This window comes from Salvia splendens, chromosome 14 (assembly GCF_004379255.2).
Source record: "Salvia splendens isolate huo1 chromosome 14, SspV2, whole genome shotgun sequence".
Lineage (NCBI taxonomy): Eukaryota > Viridiplantae > Streptophyta > Magnoliopsida > Lamiales > Lamiaceae > Salvia > Salvia splendens.
In genome coordinates, this window is record NC_056045.1 from 27,041,618 (window position 1) to 27,057,810 (window position 16,193).

A 16,193-nucleotide genomic window follows, 5' to 3' on the forward strand; every position below is an offset into this window, starting at 1 on the left:
GCGGAAGCAGAGCGCGAAGAACAAGAATACTACGAACAACATCGTGCCGCTTATGAAGCATATATCGCAGCGAATACCCCCGCCCCTCCTCCTCAACCAACTAGATCAGCTCGTCGCTACATCCATCGTGACCGGGAGGGAGCCACGAAAGGCTCGTTGCCGACTATTTTGCCGACCCACCGAGGTTTCCGGAAGATTACTTCAGGCGCCGTTTTCGCATGTCAAAGCGCTTGTTTATGCGTATTGTCAACACGTTGTCCGCCCGTGTTGAATTCTTCCAAACATGTTCAGATGCAGCCGGTCGGTAAAGTATCTCGGCATTGCATAAGTGTACATGTGCCATCCGACAACTCGCTACTGGGCAAACGACCGACCTCTTCGACGAGTATTTGCATGTCGGTGAGTCCACTAGAATCCTTTGTCTTAAAAATTTTTGCGAGGGCGTTCGTACAGCTTTCGGTGATGAATTCCTTCGGGCACCCACCACCGATGATTGCCAACGGTTGCTTCATCTTCACGAATCAGTCCATGGCTTTCCCGGAATGCTTGACAGCACTGACTGCATGCATTGGAGGTGGAAGAATTGCCCGACTGCTTGGAGGTGGCAACATTTAAGCGGCAACAAAGGCGGCGGCCCAACACTTATCCTTGAAGCGGTCGCCGACTACCGCCTATGGATTTGGCATGCATATTTCGGCGTTGCCGGATCCAACAACGACTTGAACGTGCTCTATTCTTCACCCCTCTTCAATGATGTGTTGAATGGTGTAGCACCGGCGATCGACTTCACCGTCAACGGAAATACATACAACATGGGTTACTATCTCGCCGATGATATCTACCCAAGGTGGTCGACTTTCGTGAAGATGCTCATCAACCCGCAAGATCCGAGACGGGTTCTTTTTGCGCATCGTCAAGAGTCCACGCGGAAAGACGTCGAAAGAGCATTTGGGGTCCTGCAAGCCCGATTCAACATTGTGAAGGCCCCGACTCGGCTGTGGTACGTGAATAATATTGCCGACATCATGTACACGTGTATTATCTTACACAACATGATTATAGCCGACGAAGGACCGAGGGCGGCTAGCTTCTACGACGAGGATGAAGTCGGAAGCTCAACCGCGAGGTCTCCCCCACGCCGAGGTGTGCATACGACGGTGGGTGAGAGGATCGAAACAAGGCACACAATGCGCGCTACCCGAACCCACGTTGAGCTACAAGAAGACCTAATCAAACACATGTGGGCGAAATTCGGCAACGAGTAGTGAGTTTTTTTAATTTTATGAATTTAATTATGTAATTTTTATTTTTTAGGATTTTAATTATGTAGTTTTTAAATTTAAATGTATTTTGTAATATTATTCCGGGTATGTTTAATGTATTTTAATTTTGTGGAAATGTTTTTATTTAAATTGAATAATGGAATGATGGGACCCTTGTGCTCGTCCTTGCGGAAGAGCACGGCTGTGAGTGTTGTGCTTTTGCATAAGAGCAGACAGAAAAAGTGGGGCCGGACCCATAACTGTGCTCATTGGCAAGAGCACGATTGTGGATGCTCGTAGATGGTTATCTGATTAAATTTGTAATGTTTGTTCAGGTGCTAGAAATTTATTAATTGTATAAATACTTAATAAAGAGTACAAGAGAGGTCAACGCCGCCTTCACCAATTTTCAGCCACGAAATATGGCTTTCTATTTTTAAATGATGATGTTTCCCTATTATTTTTATTGGAGTATTAATGTGGGAGCCACGTTTGGTTTTCTCACAGTTGATTAGTTGGAAATAACTAAATATAGTATTTTTGTACTATAATATTTGTGTTTTCTTCACTAATCTTTATACGAATCCTAGATCACCTCAACTTCTTGTACAACGAGGACGATATGTCACAGCTTAAAAATTATATATTCAGCTAATAGTGAAAATATATTTTGTTTAACAAATTATGCAAGTCCGGTTGAGTTTATTCATTAATAGGGTGACACGGTATGCCGCACCGAGAATGTCACACCGCTTACCGTACCACAAATTGCGGTATGATAAAATGTCATATCTATACCTTATCAAATTTTTCGGTATACCGCATTGCAGTATACCAATATTTCGATATGATTATTTCCGATACTGTTACCATACCGTCTATGCGGTATACCATACCATATTGCGGTATACCGCACTTTTACGTTATACCGAAATAAGGTATGGGATACCGAGTACGGTATACCAAAATAAGGTATGGCATACCGCTATAAATGTGTTTCATACCAAAAAAAAATATATTTAAAATAAAATTTCACCTATTTAAATAATGTCCAAAGATTAAAACTACACCACAATCAAATCTATACAGTGGACTTGATTTGCATCTTTGCGTGAGTGTGTTTGGGGTTGGGGCGGCTGCACTAAAATATGAAAGTAGGATTAGGGATTTTAACATATTAACTACTCCTATTTTTTATATAAATTTATATACAACATATATATCGAATTTTTGGCAAATATCGTAAATGCGGTATATTGCGTTATACCCCGGTATAGGAAAATATATACCTTTACCGTAGCGTAATCTATCGGTAAAGTATCATATCGTACCGAAACTTGCGGTATACCGCAAATTCGGTATTTTCGATATTTTTTTCGGTACGATAAGTGCGGTATTTCTGTATATTTAGCCAGCCCTATTCATTAAGCATAATTTATAGAATTCGAATTCAAGCTCATTTAATGCATATATGTCAAGGATATTATTGCATGTACGTATGTAAAAAATGAAAAATACATATACAACTCTTTAAAATCAATCTATAATAATAATTGAAATAAAAATTAAATAATTAAGATGTAACCTATTATGAATAAAATATGAAATGATACTATATAACTAAGGATAAGATGAACATTTCTCTCAATTAAGAGCATCCGCAGCGGTGGCGGTTGGCGCCACCGCCGTCCGTGCCAGCGGCAAGGCGAAGGACCGCCACCGCTGCAACCGCGCCGCTGGCACGGCGCTGCTCGATGTATCGAGCACGTCCGTGCCAGCGGACGCACACGTGGCGGTCTCCGATTCGCCAACGGCATAGCCGTTGGTTTCAAACATTTTTTTATTTTTTTTTAAAAAAAATCGGATTTTTATTAAAAAAATCGATAAAAAATAAAAAAAAAAATTTCACTTCCCCAAAAAATTATATCCGTTTATAACCGTTTTTCCCCACTTTTTAATTTTTTTTTATTTTTTTTACCCCAAAAATACACACTTTCATCTATAAATACCCCCAATTTCACTCCAAAAAATTCACACTTTCACTACACAATTCTCATCATCAATCTCTCATATCCATTTTCATCTTCCTCTCACACCCTACAACACCACTATGTCCGGTAACGACGACAACCCAAGCGGCTCTCACGGTTGGAACCCCGAATGGTTCGGTTCGCAACCGTTTCATAGTCCGGAAACGGAATATTCGGCCCCTCCTCTCACCCAAGATTCGGGCGTTCCGAGTGGCTACCGGCCATACCCAATCGACGATCAAGGTGCCTCCGATGGGCGCTACGGGTGGACACCGGAGCCTAGGCCTCGCGCCCCTTCCCAAATGCCGAATCCTCCATCTCGCGCCGGTGTCCGCACACCGTACTCACCGGCGGAGATGGAAAGATTGTTCAAGGCGTACTTGGAAATCTCCGAAGATGCGGTGGTTGGAACGAACCAATCCGGCGATCACTTTTGGTGGCGCGTCTCTAGCCGGTACAATGCACACCGGCCGCCGGGAACGATCGAGCGCAACGAGAGTATGGTGCGCAACTGCATCACGAAGAAATTGGCAAGTTCAACGGCTATTTCATCCAGGAGTCCCGGAATGCCGGGAGCGGCCGAAGCGATGTCGACATCATCACCGCCTCGCTGAGCACCTACCAATCCATGAACGGTAAGTCGTTCAAATATCTTAACGTTTGGCAGGAGACGCGGACGCACCCGAAGTATAAGGGAGGCATAACATCCTCCTCTAGCGGCTCCTCCAAACGCTCACGGTCGGCATCCCTATCCGACGCCGGCGAAGAAGTGGCTAGCCAACTCGCCGAAGCTAACTTGGGTAGCCCCGATGCCCAACCAAGCGGTTCCCGACGCCGACCGCAAGGTAGGAAGAAGGCGGCGGCCGAACGACGTCGCGCCGCGACTCCATCTGCCCCTGCTCCCGAACCCGCACCCTATGTTCCACCTCCACCCCCGAACAACTCGTTGTGGGCCCTTTTGGCCCAACTCAATATGGCCGATAGGTCAACTATGACCCCCACGCAACTTCAAACGCACGAGTCCATGATATTGGGTCTCCAAAAACAATTGGGGTTGGTGCCGCCGGATGCGTAGTCTTCCTCGGGTTATATTAGCCAATAATTATGTAATTTTTAATTTTTAGGAGTTTAATTATGTAATTTTTAATTTTTAGTATTTTAATTATGTAATTTTTAATTTTTAGGATTTTAATTATGTCTTTTTATTTTATTTGTAATTTGTTATTTTTATTGTGGTTTTTTTAATGAATTTTAGTATTATGAAAATGTTTTTGTGTAATTGAATTTTATATTAATTGTGCTCGTCCTTGCGGAAGAGCACAGTTGTGGGTGTTGTGCTCTTGCCAGAGAGCAGGCATGAATAGTACCGCCCGGGCCCACAACCGTGCCGCTGGTAAGAGCACGGTTGTGGATGCTCTAATAAAAATCCATCACATTCATTATAAAAAGCGGGCTTTAGCAAACATGTTTCACCGAGTATCCTGTTAATGCTTGCTAATTATCGAGCATTTTTCGAGCACCTATCCATTTATCGAGCATTCCGATACTCGCTAATTTAACACCGTAAGTTTTTAGTCGTTTTGGATAAGTTTGTATTGATTTCGAATAAGTATAACTCGTTCTTTTTTTAGTGATTTGATTCATACAGCTTTAGGAGTAATGATTACTACAGACGAATTTATTTTACCAAATCTTTAACCAGCCATTTGCACGTTGGTCCATCTGTATACTGTGGAATAAAAACGCCACCACATAATTATTCAAGAATGAGCACCAGTTTTGTCTGAATTTGATTGATGCTACCATCATAGTTAATCCATATTCAATAATTAAAGGATGCTGTCTAAGTTTAACCTATGTCTAAATTAATTTGCTAAATTGACTTTGAATTGGTCGCTAGATCTGTTTCGAGTCTTTCGACTTTCAATTGGATGTAGCAAAATATTTCTTAGTTTCAGCAAATAAAAATAGAGTCCCACCTTAATTCGTTTCTTTCTAATTGGATTGGCATTAAATATGAAAGGTCAACTGAATCTTGAGAAATTTAATTCGGCAAAAACTATCTAATATAATTTCACTATCATGATCATGATATTAAATTTCCACAAAACACACTGACATACATAGTAAACGCACAATTCACAATTTTGGATCATACATGATGTATATATCAATGTCGAGGAAATATTTTTTTATTTAGCAGTTGAACATATTTTCAAATTATATCGCAAATTGTGAGAAAACTCGATACGTTTACGAAATTATAGGCTTCATTTTTCCATACATATCATGATCATAATGATCAATGTTTATATAGCCATATTATTGTGAAAATTAAAGTATTGCACTCAACGAATAAAATTATGCATTGCAATAAAATTAATTAAATTTCGTAAACTGGAAATTAATATTTTTTCAACATCCATATATGTGAGTGGAATCCTGGTGTTTCACTCATCTAAGCAAATAGTTACATCCATCATAAATTTTTGCCAATTAAAAATAGATTTTTATCTAAACACATTCACACGCATATATGCATAATATGTACTACGAAATTCAACCAAATTTCTAAAAGGCATGTGTTTTTTGAGCTGCCAATGTTAATTAGAATAAGGAAAAATTAAACTCGAAGAAATATCACGTGAATTGTATACATTATAAAGTTGTGACCAAAACTCGATTAATTATTTCCTAAGGAAAATAAGGAGCATTCAAATATTGCTGAAACATTTTGTCTGAAGAATATGTTTTCAACTTTGCATCATTGGTCGTAATTTATCACGTGCTTTTGGTTGATAATTAATAATTGATGTAAATTAATGTGCACTAACCTATTAGATTTTCTAATTATTAGTATAATAAATTACTAGTTGTTGGTACAATCGACAAGCGAGAAGGATAAATAAATAGAATACTATAATGACACTTCTCGGAAGCACGAGAATTGTCATAGGCAACTTTGGACGACTGCATACCATATCCCAATTATTTTTAAATAAATTTTTATTTTATAGTATTTCATATTTTATACTTATGCAATATACTTGATCATTTTATCGACAATATGCCCAATCTCTTTGTTATGTTATGATATGTTATCTATTACTCCATTTCACTTCATCAAATATCGTAGCATCATTACAATGTACAATATACGTACATTCATACATATCATTTTAATCAAAACGTTTGTCCATAAATACGTAAACATAGTGGCTTTAATTACTCCCTCTATTCAGATAGTACATGACACAGAAACTATTATTCTACCAATTCCACGTAAATAATATTTTTTTTAAAAGTAGACTGCCACTAATTAATTTGTACAGCTAGAAGCACTTCACAAAAATCTGTCTGGAAATTTTGACCTACCCCATTTGATAAACAAAATGCTCATTCCGACTCATTAAATCCGGATCATTTAATTTCTTTTTCGATACAGGGACTTACATCACATGCAAAAAAAATTTAGTGAGACATCTATGTAACTTTAAGTGGGATTGTGAAAGTATTTATATTTGATAATGCTTCATTAATCTAATTATGTCAAACATACAAACAACGAGAGAGTTAAGCTCTTACTAAGGTAGTAATTTTTTATATTCAAACAATATTATCAATTTTTTATATTTTATGTGAATTGTTGTCTAAACTCTAAAAGCACCCATGATCACAATAAAACGAGTATAAAATAATTATTGTTTCGAAATTTCGAACTAGAAACCCTATAATTTATAAATTAATCAAAACTAATTTATGTACTGTATTTTTTTGGTGCACTACTCCTTGATGCGTTGAACTTCCACACCCATTAAGCCCATCTTTTTAAGTGGGGGCATTTTTCTAAATATTACACACACTATTTAATACGTTGACAAATTAGCCTCAATTATTACTACAGTAGTCTCTCTATGCAGGGTGTGGTAGTCAACTAGTAATAAAAAAATTATTCATTTAACCATAAATTTGATCAATTCTAATATGTCAATTTTGAAATGGGAATATTGTTTCAATTTTTCTGAATTATGTCATCCACACACAAAATATATAATGTATATAGAAGCGGCGTTGCAATGCCAGGCTTGCTCAGAAACTGCATGCCCAGTTGCAACTCAATATATATAGGCTTCAACTCTCAAGTTTATCCATAGCTCTCCAACTCTATCTTCTCCGCTCTCTCTCCACCATTTCTCTAACTGCTTTTATCGCAATCCCCACAATTAATTTCACTGCTCCATTCCTCTTTATAAATGATATCAACAAAATCAATTCCATCTCCAATCTCCAATCCCTCATGTCCACCCCAGCGATGAGAACCTCGCGAATGAGCCTCATGTCCGATTTAGCTTACGATCGAGGTTGAAAAATCTGCACCAATCGAAACGATCAGATCGATAGATACATAGATTTAGGAATTAATGAGGAAGGATATCAAGAGATCTGTGATGAAGAAGCTAGATCTGTGGATGCGCAGAGGCGGGGGATCGAAGGCGGCGGCGGTGGCTCCGGCGGGGTGCTTCACGGTGTACGTGGGCCCGGAGAAGCAGCGGTTTGTGATAAAGACGGAATATGCTAACCACCCGCTCTTCAAGATGCTGTTGGACGATGCTGAGCTGGAATACGGTTACAATAGCGACGGGCCTTTGCTGCTCCCCTGCGACGTCGATCTCTTCTGCGGAATAATCGCCGAGATCGGCGGCGATGAGCGCGCTTCCGGCCTCGTCCACGCCTGCAGCTGCAGCCCCTTCGTCAATCCGGCGCGGCGGCTCGGTAAAGCTAGTGATATGGCCAAGAGCTGCGGCGCGTACGGAATCCTCACGCCGCCGCGATTGGTCGGGATTGATCGAGTTTGACGGAGAATTAGGGAATATTCCGGTGATGGTGGGGTTTTGTGTATATGTAGTAGAAGTGTAGCTAGGGTTTCGGCATTACCGTATGTAATGTGTTGCTGGAAATTGAAAGGAATAATTAGTGTAGCAAATTAGCATTTTCTGAAATAATATTTGTGTTGTTGTTTACACAAATTTTCAAGGTCATTATTTGGTTGAATTCATCTCCGCCAGATTTTAGTTGAAAATTTGTTTCTATCAATAAATAGTAGTATTCACAGCTAATAAAAATTACAAAGAGGAAGAGAACATGCTCTTAGTGAAATCAACTAAAAGAGCATATAGTGGGAAACAAAAAGTACTCCCTCGTTTCTTTCATAGAGGACGGAACTTTTCGGTACACAATTTAAGAAAGAGATATTTAGTGTATTGGGTAGATATATTAAAAAGTAAGAAAAAAAAATTACAGAGAGAATAGAGTAGAATGTGAATAAGTAGAGAAGTGGGAAATGGTAAAATAAAAGTGGGAAAAAATGTAAATTATTAGCACTATATAGAATTGACACAACTCAAAGAGAACTTTCTAAAATGGAAAAATTACTCAAATATAAGGGAACGGAGGGAGTATAAATTGGAAACCATCAAAACATACATATTAATGGCGCATAGTATAAAATAGTAGTATAAAGTTATTAAATTTATAATGAAAATTTCATTATAAAAATAAAATTAAATGGGAATTTTGTTTTTTGAATGGTATTTGAAATTTTGAATACTACTGTTGCACTTATCCACTAAGTACAAAATCGATGAAGTTGTTATATTATTAAAAAAATAAAACTTTCATCTAGTGCTTCATTTATATGCAAATAGATGCATGCACAATATATATTTGTGACGAAAAACTGAAAATAATTCATCTTTCTCACAATAATCAAGACTTTTACACACGCGCCCGATCCGATGTGCATCTAGTCCGAACCCGAGTCTGATCTGACTTGATTTTTTTATAAAAGTTGTACCTTTAATTAATTAATTAATTAATACAAATATTTTTAATGAAAACAATAGTCTCTTATGCAACAGTCATTCAGAATTATAAAATGTGTTATTTTATAATTAGATCACACTTTTATAAATTATGCAGTTATAGTGCATGTTGGAATGGACACATCAACCCAACATTATTAATTAAGTGAGTATTACTCACTATATACATATGTGTATGATTGGAAGAATTTATTTTATATATATATATATATTAATAGTATATCAAAAGGTGTCAATTTAAATTTGGCACTTGGCAGATATAAAGTCAAACTCAGCTCCAACATATAATATGTGCAGTAACATAAATGTATTGGAGGAAGTGGTTCCAACTCAGACGTTTCATTATGATGTCAACATCCCATTAAATATTGTCCATTTCAAGAACTTTTAAAATTAATTCAATCAGTAGAACCTGCTCGGAGGATCTGGTTATTAGAGTGTTCACAATAAGAGAGTCGCGGCTCTCGGGCAGGGGTGGCTGGGCCGTAGCTCTCTATAGCGATGGACAAGGAGAGCCGGGGCGGGGGGCACGCCGCGGAGTTGGCCTGGCCGAGGCTCTTGGGCGCTGGGCGCGGTGCCCTATTGTGGCGGCCGAGAGCCACTCGCCCGCCCAAGTTTCAAATATTTTTTTATTTTCTTATTTATTTCTTATAAATATACCTATTGTTCTAAAAAATTTTACCCCATTCCAATCTCAACTCTTTTCAATTTATCTCAATTTTTTTTATTAAATTATGCATTTTTTAAAATTATTATGGTCCGATAATTTTTATTCTAGTTAAATTAAAATATACCAAGAATGAAAAGATAATTAATTTGTGGCTTTGGACTTGTCCACTATTAGGGTGGACAAGTTTTTTTTGGCCCTGGACAAGTTTTTGTGGCTTGGGCTTGAGCTTGGGCAAGGTCATCCTATTGTGGACACCCTTAAAGTTAAGTTATGTTTACGCGGAGGAAAAATTGCTGAAAAAACTATGAATTTTAGTTAAATTTTTTTCTAACTTATGACTTTAGAAATTGCTCGTAAAATGTTGATTTTTAACATTTTTCTATGAGATTTGATTTAATTGAAATTATATCTTACATTATATCCAAAAAGTTTCATATAATATCACATTTTTCGATATACTTAGAGTTGATTTGGTTAGAACCTAAGCATGTACGAAGCCAGAAAATTATAGTCGAAGGAGAAAAATACTAACATGCAAATAAATAAATAAATACGGAATATTAAAATATAATAAAATATATTATATTATTGAGTGCAAAGGTATAAGGTGGTGTGTTTGTCAGGGGAGGGGCAAATAAATTTTTTTCTTTTTAAATGGAGGGGGGCGAATTTACATACTATATTAAGATAGTAGTATAACATAGATGCCTACATAGCTATGAAAAATTGAGGTGGAGTTTGTTAGGGGAGGGGCAAATAATTTTTTTGTGTTTAAATGGAGGGGGGCGAATTTACATAAGATAGTAGTATAACATAGATGCCTACATAGCTATGAAAAAATGAGGTGGAGTATTTGCCCCTTCTCATCCTATACTAGATCTGTCCCTGAACCTAAGAGCGTCGACAATAGGGAGCTGCGGCTGGGCCGCGGCTCCCTATGGGGTGGACAAGGTGGGGCCAACGACGACCCAGGTGGGGTCGGGCGGGGTACTGACCCCACCGTCGGTCCGTGAGTACTGCTTGGGAAGCTCTATAATCGGCCGCCGACCCATGGCAGGTCCGCCTCCCGACCCCACGTACGGCAACAACTCCGCCTCTATGGAAAACTAGAGAATAAATGAGAGGAGAGTAGGGAAATATAGAGAAACCATTGTTGTGGATTATAATAGAAATGAAGTTTAGAGAATAAGAATGAATTTAAAAATATGTAAAAATTTAATGAAGAGGAAGCTCCATTGATAAATTTTGAATTTGAAGAAGATTGTAAAATGGTTGCATAATCCATTGGAAGAAGAGAGGGTGTGGACACGGCGCACGGGGGGAGCCGCGACGCACTATTGCAGGGCGCCGGTGGCCGCGGTGCCGGAAATCAAATTTCTTTTTTTTTTGAATTTTTTTTCCTATAAATATACTCATTCCTCTCAATATTTTCACACCATTCCAATCTCCATTCTTTCAAATTTTACTCTATTCCACTTTCAAAAAATGAATAGCGACGATGAGTATCAACAATTGATCGATGGGGCGCTTGATGCACTGGTTGAAGAGGTGCAACGGGAAGCTAAGGAGGAAGCATAGCAGGAGACGGCAATCCCTCGCCCGATCCATCATCGGCGGACAATCCGCTGTGACCATGCCGGGGGCCCACCAGCTATTGATGGAAGACTACTTTGGCGATAACCCCCGTTATCCACCAGAGATTTTCCGTCTGCGATTCAAAATGTCGCAACGGCTCTGCATCCATATAGCGACGTTAGGGATGTCAATCGGGCCAGCCCACCGGGTTTCGGGCCAACCCTATTCGGGTTGCGGGTCAATCGGGTGCGGGCTAATCGGGTTGTTATTTTTTCAGGTTATAAAAGTTCAGCCCTAACCCTAAAAGCTCGGGTTTCGGGCTAGCCCATCGGGTTAATCGGGTTGCTACCGATAAAATTAACATGCGATCAATCCAATAAATAATGGTGAAAATTAGTTATATTTATAAAATGTAAAATATTTAATTATGATAAATTTGAGATATATGCGTAAACTCAAATATTAACATGATCAAATACTAATATTTGAGATTTATGCAACATAAAACATAAACATCAAGAAATTTTAAAGCATGTTTAGAAATTTAAATATATTTTTTAGTGAATTTGAAGTTTCTAATTCATTTATCTATTATTATATTAATAAAAACTTAATATATAATTTATATATTTAATATATAAAATGGAAAGTTATTTTTCCAGTAATCTGTATTATAAAATAATCAATGAAGTGTCGAATTAGAGTCAAACAAATAGAACAATATAAATTTTATCGGGTTTCCAGGCCAGCCCATCGGGTTTTCGGGTCTGGCCCTAACGGGTTGCGGGTTAATCCGGTGCGGGCTAATCGGGCTGTAATTTTATCGGGCTGGAAATTTTCAGCCCTAACCCTATAAATTTGGCGGGCTATTCGGGTCAGCCCACGGGTTGCGGGCTAAATTGACATCCCTAAGCGACGTCATTGGCGGGCCGATACAAGTGCGTCACCCTTCGACGTGATGCTAGAGGCCTACTCGGACTGTCGACGTATCAGAAGTGCACCACTGCAATTATGCAGCTTGCCTATGTCGGGCCCGCTGACATGTTACGAATACCTACATGGGTGAGACGACTACCCTACGAGGCAGTTTTGTAGGGGCATCCAGGACATCTTCCACTACAAAAAGTGCAAAATAGTGACGGAATTAGTGACAACATCCAATAGCTGACCAACTAGTGACAATATTAGTGACTGAAAAGTGTCAGTCAATAATTAGTGACAGATAACTCTGTCACTAATGTGAAGCAGTCGCCTATGGTTTATGTCATAGTAACTTTAGTGATTGAAAACTCCGTCACTAAAATGTTTTACCGACAAGTTTATTAATGACGTATCTACCGAAACTTGATCTGTCACTAATCTGTTAAGTGAAGAAATTTCACTGATTAGTGACGGAAATAGTCGGCACTAATTGGCAAGTTTTTGTAGAGTTCGGTCCGGAGTATATACGAAAGCCAAGTGCCGAGGAATGCCAGAGATTGATAGATATGCACAGGAGGGTGCACAGTTTTCCAGGGATGTTGGGCAGCATCGATTGCATGCACTATGAGTGGAGAAACTGTCCGGTGGCTTGGAAGAGGCAGTTCACTTCTGGATTCAAAGGCAAACATCCCTCGATGATCCTGGAAGCCGTTGCTGACTACCGGTTGCGGATCTGACATGCGTCTTTCGGTGTCGCAGGGTCGAACAACGACATCAACGTTCTACAGTGATTGAAATGAATAACAATGTCCACTATTTATAATAGTGGATACTAACTTAATAAGCAAGATAAAAGATACGAAAAAGATATGCACTCCCTAAATATCTAACTAAATAATGCAACTAAATAATAATGCAAGATATGAAAGATATATAAATAATAAATGTATCAACTCCCCCGCGGTTAAAATCCACCTTATCCTCAAGGTGGGAACCAAGAAGCTGCTACCATCTGATTTTCTGAATCATTTTTCCCAACAATAAGAGAATTTGCAAGAGTTCTCCAATGTTGTTCAACATTTTCCATTGCAGCCATAACCATACCAGGATCATGAACCCTGTAAGAAAGCTCTCCCTCCAAACCATTGTACTCCAAGTTAGCTCCAACCGCAACAAAATCAGTAAACGAGTTGTGAAAATTGACCCTCGCATACCCTCGAAGCTTGAACGAGAAACCCTGCTCGTCATCAGTACCCCTCAAGACTCCACTCTCTATCAATGAAATAACATGGATGACATGGATTATCCACAATCTCCCTTCAAATCCATTATCAACAACAACTGCTAAGCCTTGGACGTATGGTTTCCCTTGTGAAAGGGATGGAGCAATTTTAAAAGCTTTTTGTGGATATGGATGATTAGCTTTTCTTCGTGGCCAAGGTGGAGGAAGATATCCATGGGTTCCTCTCTTCTGAACTTCAAGCAAATACTTCTGTGCATTAATTTTTGTTGTTTTCGTCCCAATAGATGCTTCAATCTTCTTCCAATCCCAAGCAAAATATTGCAAGGTACTCCCTCCTGGATCAAATGCACAAGACCCTTGTTTTGCACTCAAGTGACTAGGGCAAAGCGACGCAGTATTTCCAAGAGAAGTTTCTCCCACTATACTGGTCATTATAATGCCTTTTGGGGATGTAACCCCTCTTTCTCTCCTCTTCACTTTCTTGTACATATACCTTGTTTTCTCTTTGCTGAACGAGTATGCTTTTTCACAAAAGTCAACAATCTTAGCCTTCGGTTGGCATTCAGGCAACACAAGCTGCAAGGCCGTGTTCACAGTTTCAGCCATGGCCTTGTATTTTGTGACCACTCCAGAATTGGTGAGATCCAACTCCTACTCCTCGCTTTCTTCATCCAACGTTGTTTCGCACTTCTGCTTCAAAGACCCTCTGTGCAATAGGCATTTGTGACCATCCGTAACTGCACACGGCGTGTCGTCGCGTGGAGGGATCAATCGGGCATCGAAGTCGAGTGTCGTTGTACGATGACTAATACCAACCTTGCTTTGCTCACCAGTATTTTCAGCATATGTCCACTTGCAATCCGACCCATTTCTACTAATTTCACTAACCGGCTCCTTCACAATTAACTCTGAAGATGACTCAATATGGCACAAGGTAAATGAACCATTATAACATTCCACACGTTGGCTAGTAATTTTGGTTTTGGTGTCATTGTTACGACTATGACCAGAATTGAATGATTCATTATTATCATCGGCCAATAACTCCAATGAGCCATACCTGATATCACGACTGCACGGTGGGAGGCGTTGCATTGGTGGGTGTTGATCGAACACGGGTTCCTGGTATTGATGGTGCTTCTACCAGTAAGCGTCCACTGGCTGCACTTGCTGCTGGCATTGATGGTGTTCATGCTCGTAGCTATGGAGCTGGAGCAGATCCGTAGGTTGTTCGTGGCAATAGATACCCTGATGGTAGTGATTTGTCGGACCCCAGCAGGAAGAGTGTTGCGGTGGTGGATTAGTCTAGGGGTCGGTGTAGTACTGCGGCGGACTAAGGGATCCGTGTAGGACGGCAGCTGACTATAGGGATCCGTGTAGGTGAAGGGCGGCTGCAGGGCAGCAGCTATAACCGGCCAGTAGGATGGTTGTTCGTGGTATGCGTGCTGCAGCTGCCACGCATCCAATCTGATGTGTAATCTATTGCAGAAAACCATTACCCGATCACATAGGGAAACGATATCCTCAGTGGTGTAACGAGCCATGAGTACGACAATGAAAGCACCAATTGTTAAGGGTGCACTCCCTTAACAAGATTCCGGCGACGACGAGAGGTCGACGACGGAGGGATAAAAGTGGACGTCTCGGGCTTTCCCCGGGATCAGCTCCAAACTAGGGTTGCGAGAAAATAAAGAAGACGATAAAAATAGGAAAATTATGATATTTCTTGATTGATTGAAATGAATAACAATGTCCACTATTTATAATAGTGGATACTAACTTAATGGGCAAGACAAAAGATACGAAAAAGATATGCACTCCTTAAATATTTAACTAAATAATGTAACTAAATAATAATGCAAGATACAAAAGATATATAAATAATAATAAATAATAATAAACGTATCATCAGGCCCAACATCCATACTTCAACAACGACTTGATCATTGATTCATATTGTTCTCTCTAGCATTCCACCAATTTGTATTCCTGCGAGTTGTAGAGTTCTTTTTACTAGTTTTCTTACTCTAGAATTCCACCAATTTGTATTCCTGCGAGTTGGAGATTTCTTTTTACTATTTTTCTTACTCTAGAATTCGAAAGTTACGAAATTGATAAATTTTGACTATCAATTTTGACTATTATTCATAATTTTTTCTTGCAACTTGGCTTATACTAATGATAATATAGGATACACAAAATAAAACATACCCCTCCGTACACGAAAAATAGAACACATTGTAAATGTCACGAGTTTTAATGTGAAATTAGTAAAGTAAGAAAGAAGAGAAAAAAGTAAGAGATAAGTAGTGTTAGTGGAATATGAGTCCATATTATTAGTTTGAGAGAAAGGAAAAAAGTAAGAGAGGAGAAAAAATAAGAGAGAAGTAGTGTTAGTGAAATGTAAGATCCATATTATTAGTAAGAGAGAAGGGAAAAAAATAAGAGAGAAGTTGAAAACTTTCATTTTTTAAATGTACTCTATTTTTTATGGACAACAAAAAATAACAAATGTGCTCTATTTTTTATGGACGGAGAGAGTACAATCTTCTAACAAAATTCAAAATTATTGTTGAATTCCTACCGTATATATGTAGAAAGAATATCAAA

General features: G+C 39.0%; 1 protein-coding gene across 1 annotated transcript; it reads left to right on the forward strand.

The window, feature by feature from the left end:
- Positions 1–7,713: 7,713 nt before the first annotated feature.
- On the forward strand, positions 7,714–8,148 carry LOC121764433 (auxin-responsive protein SAUR50-like). The gene has a single exon (XM_042160448.1). It carries the CDS (start codon positions 7,714–7,716, stop codon positions 8,146–8,148), a length of 435 nt encoding a protein of 144 aa, XP_042016382.1.
- Positions 8,149–16,193: the final 8,045 nt, after the last annotated feature.